Source organism: Streptopelia decaocto (genome assembly GCF_964273445.1).
Source record: "Streptopelia decaocto genome assembly, chromosome: 2".
NCBI classification, from domain to species: domain Eukaryota; kingdom Metazoa; phylum Chordata; class Aves; order Columbiformes; family Columbidae; genus Streptopelia; species Streptopelia decaocto.
The window spans coordinates 30,814,814-30,828,101 of NC_138655.1; the positions used below are offsets into that span (position 1 = coordinate 30,814,814).

At 47.7% G+C, this 13,288-nt stretch overlaps 1 protein-coding gene across 2 annotated transcripts in view; it reads left to right on the plus strand.

The window, feature by feature from the left end:
• Window positions 1–2,725: 2,725 nt before the first annotated feature.
• LOC309436844 (tumor protein D52-like) overlaps window positions 2,726–13,288 on the plus strand; it is a 118,568-nt gene continuing 108,005 nt past the window's right edge. For both annotated transcript variants that reach the window (XM_082046397.1, XM_082046396.1), the window contains exon 1: window positions 2,726–2,853. In XM_082046397.1, coding sequence (XP_081902523.1) covers window positions 2,832–2,853 — 22 coding nt within the window. In that variant the 5' untranslated portion in view covers window positions 2,726–2,831. The remainder of the gene's footprint in view (window positions 2,854–13,288) is intronic.

Consider the following 13,288-nt stretch of genomic DNA (forward strand, 5'->3'; position numbering starts at 1 on the left):
TAAAGGGTGGCAAGGTTCTTTGAAAAATAACTAGTTGTCTTAAATCTGGATTCTTCAATTACCTTGGCAGTATTAATTTTTCAAAACCTTGGCCTTTATTCACTTCTGGCTGCCTTGCCTGTTATTTGCAATAAACAGTTGATCTAAGGAGGAATATGTTTTAAAACTGGGCTCTGCTTGCACAGTGGGAGATCTGGCATATCTATATGACAGAGCTCTGGGAAGGCTCATGGATTGCGAGTGTGAAATGAAACATGACACAACTATAATGCGAGCTGTTTCTGCAGTTGCCACCCTGCTTGTATTCCCATACAATAAATGACATTTTCATGGGAGAGGCTCAGTCCTACTCACGACAAAGTATTTTGAAGTCCTGTATTTCAGTAGGTAATCTCAAGTTCAAATAGGTTCACCATCTATACATGCATGTGTGGTATTTTTTTCTTTTTAATTTTTATAACTGGAGGAAACAAGAAGTCGCAGGCGCGAAGCTCAGCAGCTCAGTTACAACTCTAGTCCTATTGTCCTTCATTTTTGTCCTTTTTCATAAAGGCAACAAGACCTTCAGGGCAGATTCAGTCTTCTCAGTTTGTGTGCTTATATTCTACCATCATAATTGGAGCCCGTAGGCAATATTTATACTACTTTTAATAGGCAGCAGTTTGAGTAACAAATACTCATTACAACGATTCTGTCTCCTCGCTAGTCAGGGCTATGTGTAAAAAGGGAATATGCCATTGTATTTGGAGATGGTGGGTTTTGAGCATCTTTACATCTAAAATCTTTCAGGACAGGACAGCTGGGGACCTGGTTGGGCTCCAAGCCCACAGGTACCCCCATTGTCACTTTGAATGGGCCACAGCTGCTAGGAAAATCAAACTTCAGAGTGCGTAAGGGAACCGGGAAGGGAGGATTTCTAAACCTAGACACCGAGTTCAGCAAAATAGGTGCAAGCCCATGTACAGGCATTCCTCAGCTGAGTGGTCACTAAGCGACTCAGCAGGGGTGCACTGCACTCAGACCCAAGTGGGAGTTTCATTAGCAGAGCGTATTGAATCAGCTCTCCAGGTAATACTCCTTGCCTGATCGCTAGCTCTTGCTTTTTGGGATGTGCTGGTGAGATATCCTGTCCCCAGAAAGAAGTAGTGAGATGCTGACAACTTCATGGCTCTACAGGTTGGTTCCTGACAGGTATTTAAGTGCTACCGGGGCAGCTGCTAGTGTAAAGTACTTGTACAGAGGGGCAAATGTTAATGCTGTTGATATCCTTCCATTGTAATTATAGATCACGTATCAGCTGCTCAGTGGGAAAGTCTGGGACTTCAAGTGGAGTGCTGTAGGAAAAAAATCTATTATTTTTTCCTCTAAAGAAAAAAAGCAGATGTACCTTCTCAAATACCTGAGTTTATTGTTTGAAAGAGTCATAAAATATATCCAAGATGTGGGATGAACTTGGGCTGAGAATCATATATTTAAGCAAATTAATTTCTGTGCTGTGAGGTGAAACAAGGTACAAACATGCAGGGATATAGTCTGATCCACTTGCTATTTTTATGGTACCATTGTAACAACCTCCTGCTGTAGCTATGCAGATCCTAGAATACAAGCAAGTGTTCCTTTACCCTAGAAAAAGCTCACATTCCTCAGCTGCTTCACAGACTGAAAGATACCTGGATTTGCTACTGCTGTTGTTATCCAAAGCAAGGACATCCTGAGTCGGCACCTCCTGACTCTCTATTGTGCTCTGCTTTAGCATGTGACTGTGCATGCTGAACGCTGGTGACAATTTGGCTATTCACACAGCCTCACGCCGTGGAGGCCTTGCCGCTCATTCTGCACAAACATTGATCTTTTTGAACAAACAAATCCATAGACGTTAAGCCCAGGGATTTGAAAAGGGTGGAGTAAAAGATCTGCTTGGTGGCTTCATATTCTTGATAGTTTTGTAAAGCAGCTTGCTGGGCAAACTATAATACATAACGGAAGCTTCTCTGCACTTAATGATATTTTAATAGAAAGAGCATGGATTTCAGCTAGGAGAGTTGTTGGTGGTTTTCAACTGTTAAGTCTCTTTAATGCATCCACAACGCATCAGTTTGCCTGGTGTAAGTGCTAGCGAGTCTCGCAGGAGAACCTCTCAAGTGCAAATAGAATCACAGTTTAATTTCTGTAACGTGGTACAGTTTGTGAGGGTGCATGTGCTTTGCTAGCAAATGCATAACGAATAGGAGGCAGAACAGACAACAGCGGCTTCCACAGCAGCACAACTGGATGTCTTATGCAGCCTCTTCCTGCTCGTAGTGGTAACTTCAGACAGCAGGTTGTTCTTGCCTTTCCTCGCCCAGCCTGTGCAACGCTGCGTTAACAGATGCCCCAGGGGCAGCAGCACCCCACAGAGCCAGGGGAGAAAAATGCCATAGATAGGGCTTGGCTGAGCGGAAAGCACTGTGGCTGCAGACACGGGGCTGCAGTGGGACAAGCCTATAGGTGCGGCTTTAGGGCTGCTAGAGCCGGATTAAAAGCACCGTGGGCGCGTAACGCGAAGACTCGCTCCACGGTGAGTCACTTCGGCCGGTTCCTCGACGTCCCGGCACCGGCTGGCGTGGCGGCCGGACAAGGGGCCCGTGCTGCCCGGCTCCCCCGCTGCGGTCCCGCCCCGGCCGCGCTCCCCTGTCCTCACCTGGGCGGGGCGGGGCGTGCGCTGACTGACGTGCGGCGGCCTCGCCCCCACGGGCGCGGGCGGTGCCTCTGCTGCCAACCAGCAGCCGGCGGGGGGAGGCGGCGGTTGCCGAGCCGGAGCGAGGAGCGCGGGGAGCGGCGCCGGGGCGGCCATGGAGCCCCCGAGGGACCAAGGTAGTGCCGGCGGGCGGTGGGGGCTGCTGCCCGCCTCAGGCGGCCCCGCGCGGCGGGTGGCGGTGCCTGGCGCTGCAGTGTGGCGGGGGACGGCGGTTCCCCTCGCAGCCCTTCTGCCGCGGGCACGCCCGGCCCGGACCAGCCCTGCCCAGCCCGCGGCGGGCCCGGCCGGGCGCTCTCCGTGTTCCGCTCCGCGCCCCCGGGACGGGGCGGGAGCGGAATCTCCTCACGAGGGAACTCCCGTGGCGGGCGGGAGGGCTCCGCCGCGAGAGCCGAGCGCGCCCGGCGGGGGTAACTCCACGGAGCCCGGGGCCGGTGCGGGAGAGGGACCCCGGCCTGTGGCGGGGCTGCGCCTCCCGCCGCCCGTCGGCTCGGAAAATGCGGAACCGGGGGCCGGCTTCGCGCCGGGGCGGGCGGCAGAGCCCGGGGCAGCCCCCCCCCCAGCCGTGGGTACCGCCACTGCCCGGGCCGCGGGCATAGGCAGTAAATCCCGGCCTTCCTGCTGGGGTTAGAGAGGAAAGCAAACTTTCTGGTTTCACCTTGGAGCAAAAGTAGTGTGCTTCCATTTTACCAGTGTGTAACTTTTGGTTAACTGGCAGTGTTCATAGGGTTCATTCCCTCTTAACTCTCTCCGTGCCAGGGCTGCTCAGCAGCTGGCAGCTCCGTTTTGCAGCTGCCCCGGGGCTTCTGAGGGGTGCCAGGGCTGGCACCTGCGGGCGGTCACCTGTACGGCCCTGTGGGCTGCAGAAGGCCATGGGGCTTCGATGGGGCTTCACCGATGTGCACTTTGCCTGGGGGAGACTGTTGTCGGAGCTGCCGCGGTTGCAACACTCTCCTTGAAACTTTGTGGTTTATTTAAAAAAATAAAACCTTGGGACTGCTGCCCAAGAGAGTAGGTGGTGCCTTGAAATGAACATGGACAAAGCAGATCTCCTGCTCTAAGAGAGTCTCCCTCCCATGAAGGTATATTGTGTATATCCTACTGATCAATGCATAGTCAGAGTCTGTTATATATGGTGGTGTACTGAGCTATACACCAACTGCTTTCCACTGAATGGAGTAAGGTAGGCCGGGGTCAGTAAGTTACTTTGTTTGCGTAAGCTGGTAGGGCTGCTTGGCCAGGCTCAGTGCCTGTGCCCTTGGACTGATTGTGTTCAGTGTTTTCCTGCTCCGCATGCTTGGGACCAGTAGGACGTGGGTGTCATGCTGGACACACACAAGGTGCTGGGAGCGCTGCCACGACTCGGTGCGGCCAGGTGAGCTGGTTCAGGTGCCAACCTTGATCTGTCTGTGCACTCATGTGTTTCCAGGCTGCTGTGGTGCACTTGTATAATTAGCAATTACTTCTACTTTTCTCTGTGTATATAGCAAAAAGGGTGGGTTATCTTTGCCAGAGCAGAAGATAATGTAGTGAGGCGTTGAAGGCTGAACCTCCTCATAGACTTTCTTTCAGTCATTCTGAAGTCTTGTGTCTAACTTCAATATATACCTTATGAAAAAAACCTCCAGAAAACAAACCTCCAAACCCTGTTCTTGGAGACTAACAAATAGAACTGTTCACCTAGAAAACAGCACAACTATCTGTTTGATCAGGGTATTAATTCAAGCTGCAGGAGCATTAGCACATATTTCAATATTTGGCCTGAAGTTCTTTCTTTGCATTTGAGCCTATTAAAAGGCAGAAATCTTTACTGAAACTGTAGGGTCTTGGACAACTTCTAATGGAAAAGAAGAATAAAATAATCTCCTCAAAAGCTTTAGTGACAATGCTGCCACTTTCTAGAGGCTTGTTTTGCTATTGAACTCATGTATAAATACTGCTTTGTATGAAGAGGGTATTGCACCTCAGATTGTACATCAGAATCTAGTGTGACATAAGTGACTGTTATGGCACAAACATGGTGCAACACCTTCCTCCTCTGCCTTCTTTTTGGAGGTAATTATTTCTTTTTCGAGTGAGGTGAAGACCTGCAGGTACAGTGGGAAAATCTAGAATACCCAATACATTTGTGGTAATGGATGGTTTCTAATACCCTGCTGCTTAGCCCTCAAAGACCCATTTCCGTGGCAAACTTGAGTGCTTGCATTGGAAATTGTGCTTGATGATACGGTATTACTCACCAAAGCCACGTACTTGGGCTAAAAAACAGGCTGCCAGGTCCTGTATGTGGGGCTGGCTTCAACATCCTGGATCGCCTACTCTAACCAGAAACTAATTTGTTTAAAAGTATGAATCAGAGGTTGCACTTTTCGTTGTTAGGATGACAGCTTTCTCAGCTAGCGAAAGTTAGGAGGTGGGAAGAAAATCTAGGTTGTAGTTAAGAATGTGGTTAGACTAAACAAGGCTAATCCTCTGGGTGTATAACGTGTTAAAGTCTTCCCTCTCTCTTGAGTGATCAGGTATGGCAGCTGTCCTTAAACAGTTGTTACTAGCATACCAGTACCAGCATCAGAGCTATTTGGCAATTTTTCACTTCAAGTGTCTTTGTTTTCAGCAAAGGAGTGTTTGGCCTGGCTGTGTGCATCTGCATGGTGCTCAGTGCCCTCGGACTGCTCTGGAAAGCTTGGGACGCGAGCACTTGGGGTCTCTTGTTCTGTGATTACAAGCACCACAGGAGAAGGGTTGGGCTCAAGCCAAGTGGATCTAATATTCTCCTGAGATGAGGAGTCCCTTGCTCTATTGCTTTGTGTTAAGTTGCTATGAACAAAAATGTAGTCTTTCACTGTATGGACTCAGTCGGTTAAGGGAGTAATAACTGCAGTTGCATTTGAACAGAGATTCTGTGTGGTGTTTTTTTGTTTTGTTTGTTTTTTGTGTTTTTTTTTAATTGTGTACCTGGTTTTGCTAGCGAAGAGTCTCTCTGTGACTTGCCACTGTTACTGTTAGTGCTGGTACAGTTCACTGGAAAAATAAGGATGAAGCTGCCTCAACAGTAGAAGTGATGTGCTGATGTGTTCTGAACAAGGAGACCGTGTCACCGAGCAGTTTCATGAAGACGTGCGGCATGGCACAAACAGTTACCCAGCAATACTGCACCTCCGATGTTGTGTTTAGGTGGTTCCTCTTATACTTCAGCAGCTCTTTGCTTACGTAACCTGGTGTCTTTCAAAATCTTGTGGTTATGTGGGACTTAGGAGTCCCAAAACACCATACATGATTTCTCTACGAGAGTATCTAAGCCTTTCTTTCCTTGACTTGCATTTTTGGGGCTGACGAAATGGACTTTAACATTCCTTTTGTGCAGGCAGAACTTGTTGCTGGCAGTAGGACAGATTTCCCCATTGTCCTAATGGACAAAGCCGCACCTTTTTCTACTGCTTTATTTGTTTTCTTTATTACTAGGTACTTGCAGTACTGTAGGTAAGTGTTTGGTTTTTTTTTTTACCTTAACGTGCAATTGTGAAATCAAACACTTGTAAGCAAATAAGAGTGGACAGCTGTTGTCGGAACTGCAAAGGAAGAATTATTTAACTGAACTGGGCGTCTGTAGCAGTGACTTGAAGATGAAAGTGGAATAAAAATAGCAAACCAGTTATATCATTAGGTCCCTTGAACAGCAGCAAGTCTTCCCCTCTCTTGCATAAAAAACGCTGGGGACAGGGGGAGAATCTCATTGTTGTGGCTCAGGCTGAGGGTCCCTGCTTGACAGGGCAGTGTTATGCGAGTTATTTAGTGTCATTGCTGTCCTCCTCCCTCCCTCAGCGCATGAACAGGGTACTGAGATGTGGGGGATCCATACAGCATGTTGGAGGGACGCTGGAGCAGCTGGCACGCAAGCGGCCGCCTGGTACTGGGGCTGGGTGGGCAGCTGGAGGCTGGAGCTGTGTCAGCTGTTCCTGCCCCTTCCAACACTTGAACTCTTGGTTCATGCTCACACTCGCTTCAGGGGGTGGAGGAGAGAGCCTGTCTGGCTCTCTGATAGCACAAGGAGTCTGTTGCTTGTGGCGTGCATGGACCTGCTGTCCCTGTTCCCTGTAACCAGTGCTATCACGTGCAGTCAAGAAAATCCTTCACCCAGCCAGAGTAAAGTCTGCTCTCAGACCTTTTGGGGTGGGGAAGGCTTAGCTGAGGATCTGCTTCCTTTGATCCTCAAATGAGGCCAAACTGTAACTGCTCGGGGCTTTTAAAATCCCAGTGACATGAAATTGGTGCAAGTCTTGTTTGTTCCAGTTTCCTACACTTGAGGCCCTGTGAAACAGCCCATGGGTTCCCCTTTTTCTTGCTGCAAACCCACATGTGAGCAACGAGAGACCTTGGAGGCTCAGTCTGACCTTGCTGGCTCAAAACAAAGCACTGCACCTCGGCTCTGGTTTAAGAACTGTGCTGGCGCAGGCTGGGCAGGCGCCTTCCTCTGCTTCATCTGGGTGCTTTGTGGGTAAAGTGGGAACAGCTGATTTTTATGGCTGAGGTTGGCTGGCATATGCTGACACCTCTCCTAAAGACAGCCGGGGCACAAGTGCTATTGAGCTGCTTTCAGCTGTGCCTAGGGACTTCTGAGCACGGCCCCTTCCATCTGCAGGGGTTGGCAATAACTGTGTACTGCAGTAGTCTGCCTTGGGAATTTTATTTAAATAATTTTGTTGCTCCTTTCTATCTTGTATGTGCATTTTTTCCCCTTGTCTTCTACAGCTGCTAAATACAGTAGCCCTTGACTAACAGCCTCTGCTTCACAAGCCAGATCTGAGCAGAGTCCTGGGAGGAGGCGAGTGGTAAGGGAAATGGGTGTTGGGGCTTCTGATGCTTTTTGCCTCGCACTGACCCTGCTGGGTGAGGGCACCCTGAAAGCCGCTTGGGCTGCCCTGGGTGTTGCAAAGGCTGGGGTGCTGGGTGGGCTTCATTATCTTCCTTCATGACGGTTTGCTCCTTCAACAGGAAGGGGTCTGGGGAATTTTCATGGGGAGGGAGCCCCTCAGGCAGTATGGAGAAGTTTCCTGTGAAGTCAAGGCACTGGATTTACTATGTAAAATCAGTGAGTTGTTTGTGGATTGCTGTTTCCTGAGGGTGCTGGACGTTACTGCAGGTAAAGGAGCGTATCAGCTGTATCTCTTCAAAAAGTGATGTTTCCATGGCAGCAAATATGGTGCAGGGAGTCTTCTTGAAAGCCAGTGTTTTCTTGACCAGCTTTCAAAAGAAAAAATGCAAACAACTCTGTTCTTAGTTTAATAGGAAAGAACAAGTGTTGATTGCTGAACCCAGTGTGGCAGATGTCTGATGGGTGTGGGTTTTCTCATGTTTTTAGGAGAAGCTCACCTCCAGGTAGGATGATGATGACCCCACTGTTGCCTCTACCAGAGTGTTTGTAATATGGGCACTTCTGGTTTGCTGTATAGAGGAAAGGAGGTGTTTACGGTTGTCCTTTTAATATCCAGCAGTGAGTAAGCAGAAAAATGTCAACCGAAGGGTGACTGAAAGGGAAAGCAAGCATTAAGTGAGATTAAGCACTAAATTGAAATGCTCTTGTTCAGGCAAAACTGTCACTCTGTGTCAGCTTCAATTTAAGTCTCCAGAGGGACAGCTTTCCCTCCTGTTAAAGGTAGCGAGCATTTTCAAAATCACTCATATTTGGGTGTGCATTAGCCAGAGAGACTGGAAGCCTTCATTCAAAAACCTTGTATTGAAGGGTAGGCTTTAAACCGCAAGTCGCCTCTTTTGAAAAGGGCTGCAGTGACAGACCCTTAACTTTCTAATCTGGATCTCTCCTGAAGGTTCAGGTTGCTTCTGCCATTTCCTCTTGCTCCTCTTCCTCCTTTTCCTTTGCTTCGGTTAACAGAGCTGAAAGAACATGTAGCTGTGCGTTGGTTTTGACAATCTGGCAGAGCGATACCATGAACTGGGGTAACTGATGTTGAATATGGTTGCCTTGCTCTGAAAACGTTTCTCTCTGGCATATGTGTAGACAGCTGTATGGATTTTTTTTTCTGCTATTGCAGCTACAAGTGGTGGCAATTGTTGGGGTAAGTCTGCAGCCAGTCACCCTTGCAGGGAGTGCGCTGGTGCCAGCAAATACTGGTGCGCAGAAAAATGTTCATTGTGCTATCACTTGCTCCCGAACAGAAAGGGGTGGATTGATGCTATCTAGTGAGAAACCAGGGCTACTATTGTGGTGTGAATGCTGTCACTGAAAGACCCAGCTTTCCTGGTTCACAAGCTGACTTCTCTGTTGCAGAGTGCGAGAGCAGAGCAGTGAGTGTTCTGGGGTGCTCACTGGCAGTCGAGTGCTCCAGCAGATGCGTCTGCTGCCTTGGCCGAGCCTGAGATGCTCCATTAATTTCTGCAGAACTGGGGTCTGTAGAGAAATGCTGTGTCACACATGGTTCAGAGTGACAGGCTTCTGAACTGCCCTTCTCCTGCTTGTAGCCTACCAGCAGCACAACAAATGTGTGCTGTGCTTAAAAACTTCACAGGCAAAGAGGAAGCATGCTTTGTGTGCTTGTATATTTTAAAAAAAAAAGTTTCAATAATTTATTGTTAGTGTAATTGAAATTTTAATTATCTAATTCAAGAATTATTATTAGATCTTTTTATTACTACAGAATAAGCCTATTTTTGCACGTGGAATGTCAGTAACAATAAAAGTAATGTTGTTTGCACTTAGTTTGTACACCTTTCCTGGTGTTATTCTCGTCCTTTCCCTGGCTTCTGAGGCTGGTGGTGGCAGGGGTACTATAGCAAGTTGTCAGTATTGTGAATCCTTTGCTGGGAGGAATATGATGTTGGTGGCTGCTTCTTCCTCACTTTAGGATCTACTGGGATATTTCTGTTATGTTTGCTAGCATGCTTTTTACATGTTTGCTCTTTATTTCATTGCTCTGCAAGTTCCATGTTACATCTAAATCTATTATATCAAACACCTTTTATGTCTGTCAGGTACTATTTATTTCTATTTTTGTTACCTCCAAAATAGTTTTGTCCAACTGTGGATTTCCATTGGTGATTGACTGTCTTATAGCTGTGGGGTCTCCAGTGTCAACCCCTCTGCCTTACTACTCATCGTACCGTTCCTGTGCTGTCACATCCCATGTCTCTGCTTTCTGAGCTATGCCAAGTAACACAAAGCTGCAGGCAGAGCAAGCCTGACAAGCCTCTAGTCCTGAGGCCTTGTGATCTCGCTTCAAAGCTCACGGCCTGTTGGGAGCAATGGCAATACGGGATCCTGGGGTAACAGAGGCTGGTGAGCAGCTTCAGCTTGCTGGGGTAGTGGGGGAGGCCAGCAGAGGCAGAGCAGCAGTTTTCCCCCTGTTTTGCTTTCCCTTCTGTAGCAGCTAGAGGGGAGTGGAGTTTCATCAGAGCCCCCTAAGCCTGAGATACAGATGAAAAGATGTACCAAGGGACGTGACCTGGACTGGGGTCGGTGTTTTCAGTCAGGTGCTTCCCCTGTGCTTCAGTAGAATCAGAGCCCATGCTTCATGGTGATCTCAGTTCATGAGAAAAGCCTTGAGAACACTGAAAAAGAAGCTTTGTAAGTGATGCTTCTTAGCTGCTCTTTAGCATGGCAAAACTGCATGTTTCAGCTGTGAGCACTGGGGATGTTGCTGACATCTGTTTTGCTTTGTTTACTTTTTTCTAAAGTACTTTAATTAAACTCTAACAAGAGTCTTAACTTAAGCAAAAAGCGATCCTACTCATCCTTCTCTCTTCTTTGCCTAAACGTGTATCGGATCATGGCATTTAAATCTTGATTAACTGGATCTGGATAGCAGAATTTAAAAGAAACCCCCTGATGCTTCCACTTGAGTCATTGCTTTCTGAAATTCATTGCGGTGCTCTATAGCAGTCCAGTCCCTGGGAATACTCATGTATATATAACATCAGGCATCTGCAGCCGCTGGCAGGAAGGGCTTCCTTTCAAGAAGCCCTTTCTTTAGACTTGCATCTTCTGGTCCCCTGTAGTCTCTGCAGAGTGGTCGAGGGTGCTGACACATCCCCTGCTTTTCCTCATGCAGGGTTGCAGAAGTGGAGCTGGACAAGGACTTGCCTGTAAGCATCTTTAAAGAAGCTGTCCTCTATAGGACTTATGTAGGAACCAGTACTTCCAACCCCAAAGAAGGGTCAGGGGTATGAAATGGGCGCAGCTCATGCTGGCTGAAATGTGTCTTATCCTCTAGTCACCGTAGGGCTCTGCAGAAGACAAATCCCTTCGGCACAGCTCCAAAGTGTTTTGCATACTGCAGAGGAGTCTCGAGAAGCAGGCTGAGGACAGAGCAGAAGCCCCCAAATCAATCGCTGTTCTTTGCCCTGCTGGCTCTTCTGTGCGCTTTGATTACTGTTTGCAAAGCTTAGTTTTATGCCTGAACATAGACAGGCTTCAGTCTGCCTGAGTGGATCCCAGGCTGCTGCATGCTGTTTCCATAGCACCGCTCACATCTGTGCTAGGCAGTCCCTGAAGAGGCTTGCTGAGCAGCTGACGTGTGTTCAGGGTGAGGAGCATCAGGAGTAGTACCAGCCTAGTGCACAGGGTGGGGAAGGAGCCTTATTTAAATACTCAGTTTCCTGTTACCAGATGTCACTGTCTTGGCATAAGGCAAACAGGCTGTTTTACTGCAGTGTGCTTTGCTTGGAGCCGTGAGCTCTTAAAAGCACCATTCATGCTGTGCATTTCATTTTCTTGACAAACCACTTGCAGTGTTGTGCTCTAAAACTGCTTTTAAAGGGCATTTGATCTTGAGTAAAAGGATAGACCTTCAGCGAGTTCTTGTTCTCTTCCTCCAGAACTGCTCTAGTGCCTACCTGGCAGGTATTTGTTGTACCTTCTAGGCCTCTGGGGGTTTCTTCTCTCTTGGGACAGCGCTTTGTGCCTGTTGCCTAGGCAGACTCTTCAGATGCTGCGCAGCCCCAAGTAGATGGCATATGTCTGAAGTAGGTGGCATATGTGCCCAGGACACATCCACCTGCTGTATCTGAAGCATTGCCTTGTGGTCTGTCACCATCTCAGGACTCACTTGAAGGAGCAGGGAGCAGAAGTGACTGCAGAGGATCCCAAAGGGATAACTGTCTGGACGCGTGAAGAAGAGCAGGTGGTGTGTCTAAAATGGCAAGCTGGGGTTGTACTGCTGCCTCCCAACCAACTGCTTGTCCCTGATTTTCTTACTGAGCAAGACTGAGTATAGCATGGGTTTGGCTCCCTACTTCACCTAGCTTTCAGACCCTTGCATGCCATCTTCCCCACCAGCTCCTGCTACAGGGTGCGTGGGGACCTCAACCCCAAGCTTGGGTCGGGGACTCACACTCCAAACCCAAGTTAAGGATGTGTGTTTGGGGGGGTAAACTGTGTCCAGTAAAGTTGGCCTTTAATTTGTGTAGCTTAACTGCTAAAAACTCTGCTTCTAGCTGGTTACTACTGTAGTGGGATCTAAGTGCAGTAATTTGGAAGGAGTGGAATACTTTAAAGCTTTACTATTGTTTTCTCTAATAAATCAGCCCTTAACTGCAGTAAAGGTGTGTTCTAGACACCCACTTTAAACCTCCTCACGTCAAGACTCTGAGGAAGGAATAAATAGTCACTGCTGCCATTTAAATAACTGTTTCTAGGAATCAGTCTTAAATACTAGCCTATTTTGAAATACATTTGCATTTGTTAATACACTTCTGGCAGATGCTGTGATACAGTAGTGAGACCTGTCTGTATCTTACGAACTTCTATTTGAGCTTTGTATACTGATCTTGATGCTCTGCCAGGACTGCAAATCAGTATAAAAATGGTGCTTTCTGGGTTCAGTGCCTTGCTAGAAAGCATGTTAGTATTTTACTCAGCCTAGCAGAACAAGTGTGGACACTAAGCAGCTAGTAATGAACTTTGGAAAAGTAAAATGCAGTGACTTAATGTCTATTTTTGAAAAAGATCTCAGTTTCTAGATGTGAAAGAATTCTGCTTTCCTGTCCTTTAAATACTTAGTCAACTATGTTTTTTCTTTTGTGGGGGAATCTCTGAGTTTTTAATGGTGGGGACAGAATTAAATTTTGGACTGCATTCAGAGAAATAAGTCTACTGCAAGTGCATACTTTGTTACTCAATTCTAGCAACCAGTGTTGCTGTTCAATATAAACTTGTTTAGTTGTGTTTCCCATCAAGGAAGGAAAAAACCCAACAGCTCAGCAGGCACAGAGCAACTGCCAGAGAGACACTGCATCTGTTGTAGGACATTTCCACCGTGTGCGGCGCCCCACAAGCTGCTGCTGCAGCTCAGGTTGGTTAGACAGCACAGAGAGATTAATGGCTTTGCTGCAGTGTGTATGGGGGGTACTTGTTCAGTGTATTTTTCCACAAATAATGGTCATGAAGACTTGGTTTTAACAGTCCAGCAGTCCTTCAGGAAAGGTAGTCAGTGTTCTGAGAGTGTGGCTGGGATGCTAGGTGAGCCTTTTGCCTCACACGCCTCTCTGGGTGCGTTGCTTAAAATGTGAGCTTCTGGGCTGCAAGTTGTTTGCCCTATTAAG